The sequence below is a fragment of the Colossoma macropomum genome, unplaced genomic scaffold (genome assembly GCF_904425465.1).
Source record: "Colossoma macropomum unplaced genomic scaffold, Colossoma_macropomum, whole genome shotgun sequence".
Classification (NCBI taxonomy): domain Eukaryota; kingdom Metazoa; phylum Chordata; class Actinopteri; order Characiformes; family Serrasalmidae; genus Colossoma; species Colossoma macropomum.
In genome coordinates this window covers 33,933,855-33,953,730 of record NW_023494810.1, presented here as the reverse complement: position 1 = coordinate 33,953,730, position 19,876 = coordinate 33,933,855, and the positions used below count along the sequence as shown (strand labels likewise).

General features: G+C 41.3%; 1 protein-coding gene across 3 annotated transcripts in view; it reads left to right on the top strand.

Moving 5' to 3' along the window:
- The first annotated feature begins 324 nt into the window (after window positions 1-324).
- Window positions 325-19,876, top strand: part of slc25a34 (solute carrier family 25 member 34) — a 25,240-nt gene continuing 5,688 nt past the window's right edge. The window contains exons 1-5 of one of the 3 annotated variants that reach the window (XM_036559821.1): window positions 325-395; window positions 2,389-2,565; window positions 3,608-3,690; window positions 4,878-5,820; window positions 12,886-12,951. In XM_036559821.1, the coding sequence (XP_036415714.1) occupies window positions 5,332-5,820; window positions 12,886-12,951 (555 nt within the window). In that variant the 5' untranslated portion in view covers window positions 325-395; window positions 2,389-2,565; window positions 3,608-3,690; window positions 4,878-5,331. Of the gene's footprint in view, window positions 396-2,010; window positions 2,566-3,596; window positions 3,691-4,877; window positions 5,821-12,885; window positions 12,952-19,876 lie in introns of those variants that run through there. The other 2 variants (XM_036559819.1, XM_036559820.1) reach the window with 2 other exon arrangements.

The window sequence follows — 19,876 nt, the reverse complement described above, 5'->3', positions numbered from 1 at the left end:
GACTGTCAGTCAGTTCAGTTTGGTTTGATTGGCCGGACAGTGGTGGTTCTTTAATCACTGACACTGATAAAGCTGAGACTGAGTGAATCGGCCTGTTTGTTTCGTCCTCGGGGGTCTGTGGAGCAGATGTGTGCAGAGTGACTGATGTGTTTATGAGCTCTGTAGGTTCTCTGTGCTGAGTTACAGTACTGGTAGAGTTACACACTGCATGCGTGGGCTGCCTGTTTACACACACATAAACAGTGTAATCAGATACGCTCAGAGGGAGGAGTGGAGTGGACTGGTCATCCCTGTGTTTATGGTCTAAATGTGTCCAGGCATGATGTGTATAATATCCAGGAGAAATCTGGAACCAAACCTGCTCCTCAGACCTCAAACCGACAGCTCACAACTAGGTGGGTTTTTTTGTATTTATGTTTATTCATAATTATTCAAATGATATTTAGTGATTTTTCTAAGCAAAAAATAAACACACTGTTGAGATTAGCTTATTTAATATATATATATATATATATATATATATATATATATATATATATCTTAACCAGCTAATCTTATATATATTAAATAAGCTAATCTAAAATATATATATATATGCTTAAAAATTTCTTTACTCAAAGCAGTGGTACTATTTAGAACTGAGTGCTATATAGAACCATTTCATGCCTAAAACGTTCTCTCTGATGGAGAATGTGTTGTATATGGTTCTATATAGCATCTGAAAGGGTTCTTATGTTGTTTCAAGCTTGACGTCATAACAACAGCAGAACTCCTTTAGGTGCTATATGGAACCATGTAAAATTTATATGATGGAGTATGCATGCTTTAAAAAGATGGTTCTTTAAGAGCTTTTTAGTAAAGAAAATGGTTCTCTATAGAACTAGGAACACTCAAAGAACCCTTTGCATGATTATGGGGTTCTTTGCATCATAAAAGCGTTCTTCAGATTGATGGAGAATCTGTTATATATGGTTCTATACAGCACCAAAAAAGTGTTCTGCAGTTGTTAGAAGCTTGACGTCACAGCAACAGCAGAACCCTTTTCGGTGCTATATAGAATGTATGTGTAAAATATGATGGAGAATACATTATATATGGTTCTATATAGCACTAAAATGGGTTTTGGTATCATGTCAAGTGTTGAACCCATTTTCATGCTCTGCAGAACCATGTTCTGTAAAGAACCATTTAAAAAAAATTCTCCATCAGTCTGAAGAACTGTTTCATCATGCAAAGAACCAATTGAATAAATAAATAAATAGAACCAATGCTTTTACTAAAGAGCCCTTAAAGAACTATATAGGTGCACTTTGTAGTTCTACAGTTACAGACTGTAGTCCATCTGTTTCTCTGATACTTTGTTAGCCCCCTTTTACCCTGTTCTTCAGTGGTCAGGACCCCCATGGACCCCCACAGAGCAGGTACTATTTGGGTGGTGGGTCATTCTCAGCACTGCAGTAACACTGACGTGGTGGTGGTGTGTTAGTGTGTGTTGCGCTGGTCTGAGTGGATCAGACACAGCAGTGCTGCTGGAGTTTTTAAACAGTGTGTCCACTCACTGTCCACTCTATTAGACACTCCTACCTTGTCGGTCCACCTTGTAGATGTAAAGTCAGAGACGACAGCTCATCTGCTGCTGCACAGTTTGTGTTGGTCATCCTCTAGTCCTTCATCAGTGGTCACAGGACGCTGCCCACAGGACGCTGCTGGCTGGATATTTCTGGTTCTCAGTCCAGCAGTGACACTGAGGTGTTTAAAAACTCCAGCAGCACTGCTGTGTCTGATCCACTCAGACCAGCGCAACACACACTAACACACCACCACCACGTCAGTGTTACTGCAGTGCTGAGAATGACCCACCACCCAAATAGTACCTGCTCTGTGAGGGTCCATGGGGGTTCTGACCACTGAAGAACAGGGTGAAAAAGTATCAGAGAAACAGATGGACTACAGTCTGTAACTGTAGAACTACAAAGTGCACCTATATAGTAAGTGGAGCTGATAAAATGGACAATGAGCGGAGAAACAAGGAGGTGGTCATAATGTTATGCCTGATCGTTGTATATATGTGATGTATGGTTCTCTAAGGGCTCTTTAGCTTGCTCCATGCGTGCTACTGCGCATGCGCGTTTTTTTCTCTTTCTATTTCATTATTAGATTAGCTGAATTTAATGTTATCTGAAAGTTGTTAGGAAATCTCATAAATATAATATTTAGCAAAGCCAGCGAAGTCTTTTTCTGCACGCTCTTCTTTTTCTCCGTTGTTATTTTAGTCTGAGTTTAAGATCAGTTTTCTCGGGGGGGATTATATCACACATTTCCCCCAAAGCCCCCTTTAACCTTTCCCCCCGTTTCTGCTCTGTCTCTGGCACGGTATGGATGAAAAAGAGGAATGTGGAACCTGATTGGCTGCCAGCCTGACAGACGGCGATGTGGCGCTGAAGGGCGCTGTGATTGGCTGCGCAGGGAGTGGGCGGGGCGTCACTGTGGACGTTCAGGTTCGAGCAGCATGTTTACTGAACGTCGAGCGGCACAAAGCGAGACGGCGGAGCAGAGCGCGGATGGGTGAGTGTGGAACCCGAGCACAGCGCCGAGCAACCCGGTTTACAGACCCGCAGAACCACAACGAGAACCTTTTAACCGCGTTACGGCTTAATGGAGCGCTGCAAACTGTCGCCAAACTGTTTATACATCGCTGGTTTGGCGTTCAAGTGCTAGTGCGCATGCGCGGTCCTCTTATTCTTAATTTTGTGATATATTTTCTGTTTTCTTGCGTGAATTAAGGGTATTATTTAAAAGCTGTTGGGGAAAAAATTAAGAAACAAGTATTTCTTCGTAGAAATGTGCTGCTCTTCGCGATTGTCACTGTCAGCAGACCTTTATTTTTCCTCATTCAAGTGTCAAAATGTATTTTTGAGAGACATCAGATCACTTTTTCATGTCTTTTTTCATTACAAAACAAAACAAAAAAATCATATTATTCCAAAGCTGTTAGAAAAATTAGGTTTCATGGAAATGTGCTGCTTTACATGACTCGTTTTCAGCAGAGGAGGCCAGACAAGTTTATTTCTATAACAAATTTACATAAACAAAAACAAAAAGAACATCAACAGGACGAATAAAGACTAAATGCTTAAGAATGAATAACAGTAAAAGATCAAAATCTTAAAATAACATAATAAAATGGAGTACAAAGTACATAAAGTAGAATAAAAGCATAAAAGGGGATTAAAGTAAAGGGCCTAAGTGTCTCTGAAATGAGTTTACTAAGGAATATTAAGAATAGAGTGCAAGTAGGCTGTTCTCATTTATTTGCAACCTGCTTATGACAGTATTCTTACTTATTTGTTGACTTTCTCCAGCATTTCATTTTCACAAGAATGAGCAGATCATTTTAAAGCTGTTGAAAACTTCAGAGGGCAGACTTTGTTATAGTTGGTCATAAAAATGTGCCACTGTTCATGACTGTCAGAGCAGACCTGCGTTTTCCTTATTTGTGTGTACTCTTGCTTTCTTTGTAAGATGGACAGAGACTTCTAGGCATTTTTTCATGTCTTTGTTGGTTTCACTGTTAAATCTGGTCCTTATCTGTCCAGAATTGTTGCAGAATTGTTCCTGGGGTCAAAACAAGCTGCCCAGTCTGCTGGACCCATGTGCTGCTGCTGCAGGACAACCTCCTCACACAAAACGGTAAGATCTTCACTATAAGGCTGGGCAGTATGACACTGTTTATCATTATCAGGATAAACTACATCAAAATGTGCTGTTTCTGAGCATATCAAGATATCTTCTATACCAGGGGTCAGCAACATGCGGCTCTTTTACTGTCCTGTTGTTGCTCCACAGCAGAATCAGATTTGTAGGTAAAAATAAAATAATCCTCCTTTACAGTAAAATAAAGCTCTGCTGATCGTTCAACACAGTTTAACAATAAATGGTCTTAAACTCTGGAGTTAATGTAGAACTGCTGATTCACCCTTTAACCCTGAAGATCAGCGCAGACTGCTGGTCACCATAGCAACACAGACAGCAGTCTCGCCCAGCTAATAGCTAACGAAACGGCAAAGAGAGAGATTTAAGATGAACATCGATAATTTAGAGATGAATGGACTTATTTGTGTTTATAATCACTCCAGCTGGTTTCCTGATACGTTTAATCTGCAGTGAGAAACTGAAACACTTAAAAGTCGTGAGGCTGAAGTCAGTTTCTCATTCGCCAGCTTCTTGTTTGAATTCTCCTGTTCCACCTTAAATGGTGCAGCAGTTACATTCTGGCCCCTCAGGCACCATTTAAGGTGAAACGGGAAAAATCGAACAAGAAGCTGGAGAACGAGAAGCGACTTCAGCCTCGTGAAAAGTCGAACACTGAGAGGCATTTTACAAGAAACTGTTCAAGTTTTGTGGAAAAGTTTCCTGCTGGAGATGCGAGAAAAGCAGCTATAGCTGAGCTAAAGCTTAAAGCAGAGCAAAGTAAGTCTGCGTTCTTATTTATATTTTTTAGTCTATACTAGAACCTCAGCACATACTGAGACACATTTACAGCCAGGATGGTAAAATGGACATAAAATATTGTGGTAAATATCCTTAGGTGGTTTGATTTTTGTTTTGTTTTGGTTTGATTTAGTGCAGCACAGTGTGTGAAATGTTGTAATAGTAACTGTGCTCATAGTGTTTTTAAATGTGGCCCTACTTTGTCTGTTCTGACTAATCAGATGTGAGAAAAAATAGATATTGTGACATATTCTGTATCATGAAAACCTTTTGAAGTATAATGATATTAAATTTTTGCCTTCACTCAGCACTACCTGTCAATATATTAAATTATATTTTGTTTATATTTTTGGAATATACAATAACAGTGTGTTTCTTTTTCATAGGGGTCAGCTGTAGCTCAGTGACCTCGTCCACCTATGCACACAGAGACGGACAGTGAGGTCTGCTTGAGGAAGAGAAGCTGGAAAGTATGAAAGTGTTGAAAGTGACGTTTCTCAGGTGACCGTCCAGCCGGGCTCTTTCATAAGCCTTAACGAAACAACTCAAACACTGGACGACACACGTGACCTCAGCGCTGAACCGCTTTGGCCTTATCGCCTCTGCAAACTCATTCTTTTCATCGCCACGGCAACCATCACTGCAGTCCTGCAGAGGAACGAGAGTGAAGTTATTACACCTCTTAACTTAACTTTAAATTACTATATATATTATTTATGCCTTGTACCAAGAACCCTCAGGAACCGTGACTAGTGGTTGTAATACTTGCCATCACCACGGCAACCATCGTCGTCACCTCTTAGCTAATGTCCACAAGCTAACATCTAGCTACACACCAGCATGCCAACAATGACAGGCACCCAGCTCATCAACTACCCCACAAACACTGCATTCATCACCCCAAGCTCTATGCCCCCCTTACCCCGGACCACCCCTGGCCTCCCTAAGCCCCCCCGTGCCCTGTGGCCCCCTCTGGACTTCACCCTGGGTGCGCTAGCCTGCTGCGGAGCGTGTGTATTCACCAACCCTCTTGAGGTGGTGAAGACTCGTCTGCAGCTGCAGGGGGAGCTGCGAGCACGGGGGTCCTACCAGCGCCACTACCGTGGCGTCCTGCAGGCCCTGTGGGTGGTGGGCCGGACCGACGGCCTGCGAGGTCTGCAGAAGGGCCTGACGGCAGGCTTGCTGTATCAGGGTCTGATGAACGGAGTGCGACTTGGGTTCTACTCCTACAGCGAAGCCATGGGCCTGACGGACGCGCCGGGGGGAAGCATGGTGGCGGGAGCATTGGCGGGGGCGCTGGGGGCCTTCATCGCCTCACCTGCTTACCTGGTGAGTCTGCACAGCCTTATAGATTTAAAGCCCTGTTGGAGCTGGATTAGTTTAATCTGGGTGGGTGCTGTAAAACTAGCAGTCCTGTTCAAATTGACAACATTTTGTTTTACCTGAAAGCGAGGCTAATATAATCCTGATGTTTCCAATGTTTCGATCCAGGCTATTTGGGGTAATTTGGGGAAATAACTCGGATCCTTTATTCTTTACGAATCGGCCAGTGAAATCATGCACAAATGACATTAACAGACCTCTTGTGGTAAAACTAATCCAGCTCCAATAGGGCTAAAGATGAGGCTTAGTTTGTGTCCAGTATAACAGCCTGAAGTCTCTGTGTATTTACAGCTTTGGTATTTTTGGACTGGTGGCCACTAGGGGGCATTACTGAGTCATGAGCTCACAACGATTTGATCAGACTCTTAGAACGAGGTGTGATCTCGTAATGAGAATACATGTCTGGGGAAAACTTGTCGAACTTTTGGTGCTGTATTGCTGCAAAATCCGTGGCTAACAAGGGCACGCCCCCTCTAAACCCCGCCCCCAAATTCCTCTAGTGCTCTTTTAACATCTGGAGTTCAATCAATAAAACAAACAAAGCTAGGTAACACTGTTGTTAGCTAACCAAACACACAGCTACATGCTAAACTGGGGTTTGTCAGCCGTGCTAACTTACATTACATCCATGTGCCAACAACTGGTCTGTTGATCGTCAGACAGTGTTGATGAGCGTCCCCCCCTACTGTCAACTCCGCCTTCACAAGGCATTGCATTCAAGAAATTTCGTACTCAGTTGTTTTGCACCCTAATTAGTTTATGTTTCCCCCACATTTAGCACGAAATCTCTCATGATTGCCCCCCAGACCTCCTCGTTCTGAGACCACATCTGGCCCTGCGAGACTGCGGTTTGATTCCGTTTAGATTGTTTAGGAAATGTTTCAGTAGAAAATCTCAAATTTACAGATCCACCTTGATTTATTCTGGTGTGATTCAGAATTATTAATAAAATACACAAATTACACAAATGTACATGGAAGAAAATTACACAGTAGTGGAATAAAGATAAATAAAAATAAGTGTTTTATTATTATTTATATGTTTGAAAATAGCCTGAAAAGCTAAAAAGTGAGAAAAGGCTTTATTGAATATTATTATAATTGATTCCAACACTCCAAAAACTGTACAGTTGAACCTCCATCTTCATAGAAATGCATATTTACATTTTTACACTTGTATTCATTGTTGTGCATGTGAGGGATTTATCTTTGGTTAGAGTAGCTCACAATGCATTTTTACAGTGATCTATTCGTGTATGCTTTCACACAGATACGCATAAATAAAATGCAAAATATGAAGTATAGATTGAGGTATTTATCCACCAGATAAACAACATACTGAAATATAACCAGCCCTGTGTTGTGGTGGTGCCTCAGAGTGTGCAGGTTGTTACAGCTGTTTATGAACTGTATTCTACTGTATAACCTTTAGAGTTTATCTATAACCTGAGACTAAAACTAGCCACAGTCTACTGAGGGGTCAGTATTTGGGGTGAGGATATTTCTGGAGATGTCGTGACTTTGAGGATGTGACCGTAATTGAAATGTGTCAAGGTGCCTCATTCCTTCCAGTTATAAATGACTCAGCATGCTGAGACTCTGGAGGCAAAGGCCAGTAATGAACCTGATCCTGAAGTTGGCTAACAGCGATACTGAAGTGGGCCAAAGTGGCAGCGCACGGACAACACGCCCCGATTCCAGCTCAGCAACTTCGCAAAGCTATTTTTCCTCTTAAGCCTGAGCCGCACGCCCCAACACACGCCTGCATATTTTAGCTGATCTTGTTTAGCATAAGCGTCAGAAATAGTTCAGCAAAAATTCAGATGTACAAGATTCACCCTCCCTTATTGTTCCCCACCCTCATTTAGAATGTAGTTGATCAGCTGAGACGTGTTTAGTGTCTGAGGTTTGTTTCGAGGCTAATGTACCTAACAAGTAATGGAAGCTTACATACAGTAATAATTAGCATGGTGCTAACTGGAGGCTTAAATCATCACAGACATGCCTCAAACCACGTGGAGTTGGTTGATAATCTTGATTATGTGGTTTCTGACACTGTATGACTCACTTATCTGTAAACATGGACTAAAATACTGACAGAATTCAATGACTCTATAGCTGTTTAATATCATACAGTGTCACAGTTTTATCTACACTGCAAGTCTATGATTGTTTAGCAACTCCATGCGGTTTGATGTGGGCGTGTGATTATTTAGGCATGCAGTTAGCATCATGCTAATTTGTGACTAATTCACTTCCAATTAGCTACATAAGCTGGGTAAAACACAGTCCATGAATTCTAAGATGGTCACCCAGTGTGGTCATGCTGGTTGACCAGCATACCAACATCCAAAACACAACATATGCTGGTTTCGTTTTTTTGGGGGGAATTTTTTTTCCCCAAAACATGATACCACCAGCGCTAGGAGAGCGAAGGCAAACATAGGCAAATCACAATCCTCCGAGTCCTGTGAAGCTCCACCACATATCTTCGTCATAACGTCGCAGGAGAGCTGAACACGCTTGGAGGAGAACACTAACCACCAGTTCTGCTATGTCAGCTAACAGACGCCTGCGCTGGCTAGCATCACGCTGGGTGATGGTCTGAAGACCAGGGCCATCCTACCCACCCAGAGAGAGCGAGACAGCCGCAGGTGGCTGTATCATCAGTAGGGATCGGATTTGCGACCTCCTGATGACAGAGCCAGCGCTTAGACGGTTGCACCGCTCAGGAGCCCCCTGGTTTTGGTGGTCTATCCTGTGTTTTACGTCCTGTGATTCGACGTAAAACTGACGAAGCCCTTAAAGGAGGAGGATTTTGTACCTTCTCTCCACTTTGCAGATATCCGTACTTTATGGGTATATTTGTGATGTAGCAGTTGGCTACAAGGGTAGGAATGAGTGTGTATTGATGGTTTGTATGTATAATCTTTATTCCATGTTTTGGAAAGCAAAATTCCAATTATGTGAAAATCTCCTGGCCATCCTACCCACCTAGAGAGAGCGAGGCCAGTTGTGCTCTCTTGGACTCCCGGCTACGGACGGCTGTAGCATCAACAGGGATCGAACTTGCGATCTCCTGACGACAGGGCCAACGCTTAGACGGTTGGTCCACTCGGGAACTGAAAAGATATTTTTAAAGAAAAAAAACAAAGAAGCAAACTTCAGGCACCAAATATGTCTTGGCTGATCACCTACAGTTGGGGTAAATTGGGAAATCGGGACAAAATCAGGTTTTTCCCCATGGTCGTCTTATAAGATTTGCATATGCAGCGCCGTCTTCTGTCCTGCAGGACGTTACAGTGGGTGTAAAACAGCTGTTGTTGTTGTTGTTGATTTGCGGGCTGTTGACCATATGTCCTCTCGTACATCAATGGCTCTCATCTCCGTCCTGCTGTAACTGTATACACTAACTGGACTGTTTGGATATTAGTGTGTATTTGGGTCACTAAATTTAGGCCTGTCGCCCCTCTCCCTGATTCTGCTGTTGGAGAGTGAGACCAGAGAGAGCTGCTCGCTGATCAGACGCAGTCATGTTTATCAGCGGTCAGTAGTGAACTCATTAGCGCACATGTAAGAGAGACAAACGGAGACGGATATTTATTGAAGATGATAATCTCATGTCCGCTGTGCAGTGTTATTCAGAGCAGAGGGGGAAGGGTGGTCAGCGTGCCTGACTGCTGCACTGACCGCACCTAAAAAAAACAATACAGCTAGTGGAAGAGTGCATGGGGTGAAAGGGGAAAACATGCTTTGGTAAGTTTCACAGAATTGGCCACAGAGCTTAAAGGAATAGTTCAGTCGAAAGACTTTCCCCTCATTTTCCCTCAGTTTTCTCCTTCTAGGTTTGTTTATGTGCTTTCTAGGGATGTAATAATACAGCATCCCGGATGGCAGCATATAACGGTTCACTGGCTTGATAAAGTCAGAGCCCACGCTGACTGTATGCCACTGCTGGACCACCCTCAGACCACCCAGATTACTGTCCTCCACACAAGGTCTAGCTAGTTTTTTTTTTTCTCTTCAAACAGATTTTAAATGTGCACAGACTTTTATTTTGGTGGCTTCGTGATTCAAGATCGATGACTCTGGCTGAACGTAGCTTGGATGCAACCCAGCTTGGTTTCTAGAGTTAAAATGGAAGACTTAAATTCTTCAGAGAGGGTTTGTTGGTGCTCCTCTAGGAGACTGGCTAATGACGCCATGTTAACATCGTTGCTCGCGTCTTCTTTCTTGCCTAGTTTGGTTGGTTTGGAGGACATATTTCAGTAACCCAGATAGTGAGCATATATCGGTCCGCTGGCTTGATAAGGTCAGCAACCCGTTAATTGTACGCCACTGCTGGTCCACCCTCGGACCACCCAGATTACTGTCCTGCATACAAGCTCTAACTAGTTTATCTCCCTAAACCAATTTTAAATGCACACAGACTTCCATTTTAAAGAATAAACGTACAACTTATTACAAACAATTGAGAGCGAAAAAATAATGAGTAGGTCTGATATAAAATGATTATATTGAAAATGTTGTTGCCGACACTGAGCTGGATTAAAATTACTTACTAAACTACAAAGTATAACTAAAGAAAAGAAGCAAGGATGAGTAAATTGGGCTGTAAGTGGAAAATGAGCGATGATAAGTGGAATTATTACTCCGCTTAACCAACAGTGGACCACCCAGTAAACACTGAGCAAAACACCACTGGACCACCAGCTTTGCCATCAGTGGGCCGACAGTGGTCCGCTATCCTCTTGCTATCAGGGAATAGGCAGCAAAAAAAACGAATTTGTCCAGTTAATGAAAAACCTGAGGTTGCGTTGCAGGGTTTGAAAAGTTAAATTAATAAAATGTAAAAACAATGAAGTGAGACACAGCACGTCTACTCCATTCCCACTCTTAGCCGGGAGTACAGACTTTTATTTTGGGAAAATAAATAAAGACAAATGTTACAAACTACTGAGAGAGAAAAAGATGATGACCCGAATATAAACTGATTTAGTTGCTGACTCTGTGCTAGTTTGGTCAGAGCTGTAGAACCAGCTTTATTTATGATGTAACTGTTAAAGTTGTTTACTAATTTGCAAAGAATAACAAAAGACAGAAATGAAGGAAAAATAATTGCCATTTTATGTACGTCATACTGTATCGTTGTATTTTGACTAGCGAGTTAGCCTACGGCTAATGTGTTAGCTTAAGGCTAGAGCATTATTTTTGGTACAGCTTTTCAAATAGTACTGAAAACTGAGGCAACACACAGCGCTTTGTAAAAAACATCAGTCGAGGCACCACAGTGTCATATCGAGGCACCACAGTGTCATATTGAGTTAAATTATGAATGTTGTGAGTCGCTAATGCTCTCTGACACTGCTTCTTTAATTCTGCACAAGCTTAGGCTAATATGCGAAATAATATTGCATATTGTAATGTTATATTACTGTATAGCATTACAATAATGATGTAATGTAGACTGTATGGCCTACAGTTGTTTATAACACTGGACCGAAGTACAGACAAAATACAGGCTTCCAGGTAGCGGCTAACAGTGCCTCAGAGTCAGAAACCACATAATCAAGACTATCAGAGATGCTGAACAGCTCCACACGGTTTGAGGCGAGTGTGTGAGGATTTAGGCCTGCAGTTAGCGCAGTGCTAACTAGCAGTTTTTGTCTTTTACGGTACTTCTTAGCTACATTAGCTTAGTAGCTTCAGTGTTAACCATAGATATCCATATCTAGATCCCGCGCTGTCTGCTGTTCTCTACCTGAGGCGATACGTCTGCGCGTCCGCCATGTTGGAGAGGTCAAGATCCGCTTGTGAACAGACTCACTTGCATTGAGAGACGAAGAGTCTCAGGATTAAATCAGCCACAACTTCCTTAGTACTCAACCGATTTTCACCTAATCTGTTTAGTTATAATCCTCAGACACAGATTAATCTGGGCTGCACGGATCTGCTCTCGGGAGCTTTTATATCTTTAATAACTGATCGTGATAATTAGCCGTCCGAACGGAAAAGGAAAGTATTCAGTCTGGACCTGATGTTAAAAACTGAGTTTAGTGTGAGAAACACAATCAGACTCATCAGCAAATCCATCAATGTGTGAATCACTTCTAATCTTAATACACATAAAAATAAAATAAACCCCCAAAACACAGTAAGAAGGATGAAGCTGAAGTTGGCTTCCTATTCGCAGCTTCTTGTTTTCCCGTCCTACCTTAAATGGCGCAGCAGTCACTTTCTGGCGCCTGGAGCTGCACCATTTAAGGTGGAACGGGAAAATTCGAACAAGAGGCTGGCAAATAAGAACCTAACTTCAGGTTTGTGTAATAAAGTGCTAATCTATTATCAATATCTACACAGATTAAGGAGTTTAAGGACTATTAAATGAAATAAGCTTAATATAAAACCAGAGAAAAACAATCACATCCACAGGTTCTCTGTGCCTCATCAACCACACGGCCATATCTACACAAACATCACACAGACATGAGTGTGGATCGCTGCGTTCCCTCTGTTATATAATCCTATCCCACTTTCTGAGTGTAATATTCCTGAAATAGTGTAATTTTGGACAGTATCTTTCTTAAACTGCCGCTCTGTAATGATACTGAATGCAGTCCAGCAGCGATGTGGACCCCAACACGGCATCTAGGTATGTGTATCTATGGTTAAAACTAAAGCAGCAACCTTCAGATACCAAACACGTCTTGACTGCTCGACTTGATTTGGTGTGGGACTGATTTGTGTCAGGTTCTTGTGCTGAACTGAGTTCTTCTACTGCTTGTTCTGATAATAAGGAGTTTTATTTCACTGTTCTAAGCTCAGAGCTCTAACTCTGTCTCTGTAAACGTCAGTAAGCTGCCGGTTCTGTCCGGAGTGCACAGATGCTTGATTGTTCTGAGCTCAATGTGGTTCTGTTATCGAGTTACGCTCCTCATTCCAGTGGAGGGAGCGTGTATAGAGACCGAGTTCCTCAGCTGGGCGTATAAAGGTGTTTTTGTTTCCTCTGCAGGTAAAAACTCACCTTCAGGCGCAGACGGTGGCGGCCATCGCTGTGGGTCACCAGCACAACCACCAGGTCAGCAAATGGCTCCAGAATTAAAACATTAAACAAATCATCAAAATATATACTGCATCATCACACAGTACAGGTTTGGAGTCACTGTTTACTAGGGGTGCGGGGAAAACTCGATTCTTAGATGCATCGCGATGCGGACGTGAACGATTCTGAATCGATTCATTCAACGTCAAAAATCGATTTTCTAAATATTTAATTTATACCTTAATGTTGACGGAACGCAAAAGGCGGAACTGGAAGTGGGTAAGTGCAGCGCCCGGACAGTCTGTGGCGGCACATAACAAAACACTACTGGAGGAGCGAGAAATCCGACCGGCTCCCTCTGCATTAAAGCCAGGTTAGATCAGGAGTCACAACACAAATGATAAGAAGAGCCATTTTGCCTTTCAATGAAGTCAAACCACCTTAGGAGCCACAACATTTAATGTCCAGTATGTCTCAGTATGTGTTAATGTCCTAGTATGGGCTAAAAATGTAAACGAGAGCGCAGATTTACTTCGCTCTGCTTTAAGCTTTAGCTACAGCCGCTTTCCTCCCATCTCCGCCAGGAAACCTTTCTTCAAAACTAGAAGAGTTTCTTGTAAAATGTCTCAGCGTCCGGCTGTTTTATGAGGCTGAAGTCGCTTCTCATTCGCCAGCTTCTCGTTCTAATTTTCCCGTTCCACCTTAAATTCTGCCTTAGGCACTGAATGTAACTGCTGCACCATTTAAGGTGGAACGGGAAAATACGAAAGAGAAGCGAGTTCATTTACGCAACTTTTTAGAGAAAGACAGTCTCTCAGCAGATTTAACCAACCGCGCTGCTTATAAATGCGAATAAGTCTCCAAATGTTCGTCTTAATCTGTTTCTTCGTTCGCTACTGGCGAGGCCAGACCTCGGGGCTGTGTGACCTGCTGTCTGCTGTCTGTTCTCAGTCGTTGAGAAACAGGGCTTTCGCGTTATGCTGCACACTTTGGAGCCGAGATTCAGCGTCCAGTCTCGAAAATACCCCCCCCCCTCTACAACGAGACCAAAAGGGTGGCTGTAACGCGCTGCGTGGACACCCATCACCACGGGATCTTATTTCAGGGCAACAGCGCATTTTATCGCACATGAGTGGCAGCAGCGTCTCTGAATGAGAGCCTTCTAGTTCACTTGCCGCATCACTTCCATTTGATTTATTAATAAAAGATATTTTAGATATGCATTTAATATGCATTTACATTATGGATCATTACAAATACTTTGCTTTAAAACTACCAAGTCCTCAGACAGTAGGAAGACAGAAATCATGTATAGAGAAAAAAGATGCATCGATAATCGTTTTATAATCGCATCGCAGCCTCTGAATCGTAATCGAATCGAATCGTGAGGTGCCTAAAGATTCCCACCCCTACTGTTTACAGTAATTTAAAATCAGTGTAGTTGCTGATAAACATATACAGTCGGTCTAATTCAACATTAGTGTTTTATAATTTCACACCTTTCAGTTATTCTTAGCTACTGTAAACAATTACAGTTTGTCCAGAATGGACAACAAACTGAAGAAGACTCTAAAATGAATAAAATTCTAATAGAATTCATATCTAGAATTAAGTTGTAATAAAGTTAATATCTAGAATGAATTTCTGATCAAATCAATGTCCTCGATGAGCTTCAGAATGAAGATCTGATAAAATGTATATGCAGAATGAATTTTTAAAAATTAGAATCCAGAATAAAGTGATAATAAACTGGGAATCTAGAATGAAGTTCTCATGAAATTAATTTTCAAGAAATTAAGTTCTCTTAAAATAAATATCTAGAATAGATTTGTGACCAAATTAATACGCAAAATTAACTTCTGATAATCCAGAATTCTGCATATTAATACAGTTAATATGCAGCATCAAATTTTAGTAAAATTACTCTCCAGAGTTAAGTTCTAATAAAATGACTAGCCAGAATGAGAAATAAGATTTATATTCAGAATGGATTTCTAATAAAGTGTATATGCAGAATGAATTTATGACAAAATTAAAATCCAGTGGAGATGCAAAGTGGGAGGTGGGGATGGAATGGGGACGTTTCTTTGATTTCATGATGCCATATATGTTAGTATATACACTCTTAACCCTTGTGTGGTGTTCAGGTCTGTGGGACCCATTTTCAGTATTTACCAAAAGAAAAAAATGATGTGATTTATTATTATTTCAACCTCAGATTTTTGGCCTTTGCTCATTTTCTGTGAAGAACATATAAAATAACCCATTTTCAGTGTCTTCACTCTGTTCACCCCCCACACATTTATATTACACGTGTGGTGTTGGGTGAACCTGCGGGGAGTAAAAGTGTGGAGGTGCTGTGTCCTTCACTCTGTTCTCCTCCTACATGGCCTGCTGTTAGTGTGTGTGTGTGTGTGTATATGTGTGTGTGTGTGTGTGTGTGTGTGTGTGTGTGTTTGTATATGTGTGTGTGAGGGTGGACAACATGGACAGGCTGCTGACTGGCTACAGCTGCTAAAGGAGAACCCTACGCTGGACACTTGTGATATTTTAAACATCTGGTATTTTTACATACATTGTTATGGCTGTATTGATTTAATAAACAATATTGTGGTGGGTCCAGCAGACCACTGAGGAACAAACACATCAACACCACACAAGGGTTAAAAAAAAAGATGGTTCTTCGAGGGTTCTCTATAGGACCCTGAACACTCGAATAACCATTTGCACGATTAAATGGTTCTTTGCATCATGAAACGTTCTTCAGATTGATGGAAAACTTTTTGACAAGGGTCCTATATAGCACCAAAAAGGGTTCTTCTGTTTTTACAAGCTTGACATCATAACAATAGAGGAACCCCTTTCGGTGCTATAAAGCACATTCTCCATCGATCTGAAGAACACCTTTACGGTGCAGAGAACCTTTAATCATGCAAAGGGTTTTTTGAGTGTTCGTGGCCCTATAGAGAACCATTTTCTCTACTAAAGAACCCTTGAAGAACCAGCTTATTTAAGTGTTTATGCCAAAGGACAGTAAAACAATTGTTCTCAATATAAAAGTGGAGATATGAGGTTTTTGTGCGACAGCTGTGACGAACAGTAGCTGTAAAATGTGCCGTGACGCAATTGCGGCAGTGTGTGTGTGTGTGTGTGTGCGTGTGTGTGTGCGTGTGTGTGTGCGTGTGTGTGTGTGTGCGTGTGTGTGTGTGCGTGTGTGTGTGTGCGTGTGTGTGTGCGTGTGTGTGTGTGTGTCTACGTGTGTGCTTCCACATCATCCTCCTTCACACACCTCCTGCAGGTCAGCAGCTACAGCCAATCAGGAGTCAGCAAACAGAGGCGTGACACCTGAGCATGGTGACAATGAGAGGACTTTCAGACCGACACGCACAGAAACGGCACTCAGCAGTTACGCAATCACTGAACCGGCCTCAGACCAAACATTACAGCCTGAACGCCGCTTTATAGACGCGAGTTAAGATCAGTGCACAGCCGTAAAACACCTACTAATGCAGAGTTACATTAAAGCGATAGTTCGGTGAAAAATCAAAATCCCCCAGTTTCCCCCGGCACCCCAAACATAGTCGATCTGCTGAGACGTCTTTGGTGTCTGAATTGGTTCTGATGGTTCTGTTCAGGTACATTTTTCGTTCATCAAGGTACAAACAGTGTAAATGTTCCCTCAAAGCTCCAACAGTGGTTTTAAGGTCTGACTGTGAACCTTAAATAAGTTTTTCCAGGTGAAAAGTTCGTATTTGTACCTTTTCATAACCGAATGTTTTAAACAGAACAGTAAAATAAAAGCCTGGAGACGAGACGGGGTGTGTGGAGTCAGTACAGCTCAGAACATATCATTTCAGTGGATTATGGTTCAGTTATGTTCCCTGACTGAAGGTACTGAGATGGAGCCCTTGAGGGTCCCACCTCATTGCTTAGAGGGGAACTGACCCAGTGAGAGTGCAGTACGTTTTTTTTTTTTTAATAGAAGTTTAAACCCCCAATTACAACCCCAAATCAGAAGAAGGTGGGACAGTGTGGAAAATGCAAATAATGAAAGAAAGCAGTGATTTCTAAGAGAAATTGATTTGTATTTCATCACAGATAGTAAGAGCACAGGATATTTCATGTTTTGTCTGATCAGCATAATTTCATTTGTAAATATATACATCCATTCCTGCTGTTTAGACCTGCAACACAGACCAAAAAATTAATCAATCAACTTATCAATCAATCAGCAATCAACAATTATTTTCACTCGGAAATACATAGAGAGTGACCCTCATTTTCAGTGCATTTACAACATTAAAAGGATTGAAAAAGAAATTAAAGTAGAATTTAATCAGGTTAATCTAAAATGAACAAAACTGCAAATTAACAGAAAAAAACAGACGAAATAAGAGGCAGATGATGTGGTTTCGGACACTGTATGACTCGCTGTTATCTATAAATATGGACTAAAGTTCTGACAGAATTCAGGCTTCAAGCTGCTTCTGTTCTTAGCTTTTACATTGTCTTGTTATGCCTCATCTGATTGTCTACATTTGGGGGGAAAAGCAGACAAATTGTTGAGTTACAGCCAATCAGAGCAGAGCTCGTTTACGTATACCTGTTTAATTGTAGGGGATATAGAGAAGCTGGAGAAATGGTCATTTAAAAATGAATTGGGACTGTTTTTTGGTATATAAGACAACATATTCTAAACCAGAGGTGTCAAACTCAACCACTAAAGGGGCCACATTAAAACGAATCTGTGGGCCAGAAAAATAAAGTTTTTATTTCATTTTTAGTTCCATGTTGTGCCGTAAGCCAAACTGGCCGTTGTTTATTCAAAATACGCAAAAACTGCAGTAAAATACAGGCAGTTGTAGTAAACCGTGAAATATTACGCCAATATTCAGAGTGTAAATGTACCCAGGAGCTCAGTCTTTTAACCTGCCTGTTTGGTTGATCCTGCCATCCTTTCTCTGCTGCGCGTTCATTAAGACTTGGGCTCAGTTTCAGCTGCTGAGCTGACGTTGGGTGCTTATTTTGGTTGAACTGCAGCTGAAATGCTGTTAGTGTGTTTGTTGATGTGACTGGAGTGGAACTGTGTAGAATTGAGGTGTAACCGCTGTCCCATAGACTGTTGTTGATGTAGGAGAGTCAGAGCACATATTACGTTGCAGTGCATGCTGGGGACTGTAGTCAGTGGTGGACGAAGTACACAAATCATGTACTTGAGTTAAAGTAGAAAGTAGTCCCTTTAGACCTCCACTTGAGTAAAAGTACTAAAGTATTTGCCTTCAAATGTACTTAAGTATCGAAAGTAAAAGTACTAAAAGATTAATTATGACTCTGATGTCCTTATAACAAGACTCGCTTCATTAACTCATTTTAGGTGAAAATACTCCAGTGTCTCTCTTGGTAAACCAGTCTTTTAATAGAGTCATTAATTAGTGACGCTGATGTCTATTAAAATTATCATAAGCACAAAACACTGAAGGCAAACAGTTTCCATCAGGTAGAACTGAGTGGCTCTGAAATCACTTTTTACAAACAAGCAAAGTTTCAGTTTAAGATTTATTTGAACTCAGTTACAAGTTTAAGTTTAATAAAAACTTTAAACTCAGATTCACAAATGAGTTTCCTTTACTAAACTGCATCTGTAGGTCTCTGTTCATAAACATAAACTAGCCAAAACTAATTTACTATAAAATGAAATGTGTTTGTATAAATTCAGAATAAAGACACGTCAGTCACAACTGCATATGAGTACATATTTCTATATTGTGGTCTGTTTACACAAAGTTAGGTTAGTTTCTTTATTTATGTCGAACAGACACTCCCAAATTTTACGCTGCTGCCCTGACGTTGAACCGTGTGCTGCACTGGGTCGGTATGACCAACAGGTCAAAAACAAGCTCTAAACAAAGTGACCGCTGTGCCCTGATTGGTGTTCTGCTTCACGCTTCTTTTGTTTTGACGTTAAAGTTTTATACACACATAAACCAAAAGGAAGGACAGATTTCTCATAATGTAGTGCAGTGAAAGTAAAAAGTCTCCCAAAATGGAAAAACTTCAGTAAAGTAGAGATACACGAAAAAACTACTTAAGTACAGAAACAAATTACATTTCCTAAGTTACTGTCCACCACTGACTGTAGTGCAGCTCATTGTGAAACGGACTGATATTAATATAAAATGAAATACTTCCTGATCCGGCCTGCAGGCCTTGTGTTTGACACATGGCCTCTAAACCATAAGAAAAGAAGGATTAAATGGACACGTGTGGGACACAGGACCATGATAAGGCTCACTTCTTAGAAGGAGAACTGAACCTGTGTTTGATTAAAAAGGCCTGAATAAGCGAAATATGGACTGTTATCAGAAACTTGAAAATATTCTGCTGCTTAGCTCATCATATTTTTATGTAAGCGCAGAGTCTCTGACCTAATTACTAATCTTAATTTGATAACGTTAATCTGTGTCACTCGTAAAACCGTCTGTTTATGGTCATTGTAGGTTACAACGTGCAGTAAACACTCATTCATTCTGTCAGTTACTCTTAAAATCTAAACCATATGAGCTTAAGAGCTTATCCTGCTCATTCCAAACGTCCAGTATGCTGGACGTTTCATTCCAGTCCAGGTCTTTAGAAGCAGGTGTGTCACTTTCACTCAGCTTTGTGTTCCTCCAGAACTCAGTCTTTGTATTGATTGATCATTTGATGACGTTTTCTGTTTTGTTTTGTTTTTTTTAACTGGTCATAAACAAAAACAGTCATGGCAGCTGGAGAGACGGACAGTCACCGCCTCATTGGACATTGGAATGAGGCACATAAGGTCTACAAGATTTTCCAAAAATGAACATATTATCGTCAGGATAACAGACTCAAACTAAAAACTGAACATTTCTTGTGTTTCAGGAACATAATTTCCATCTGCAGCTCTGAGCGAGCAAATAAAATATATGTCATATGTGTCTTA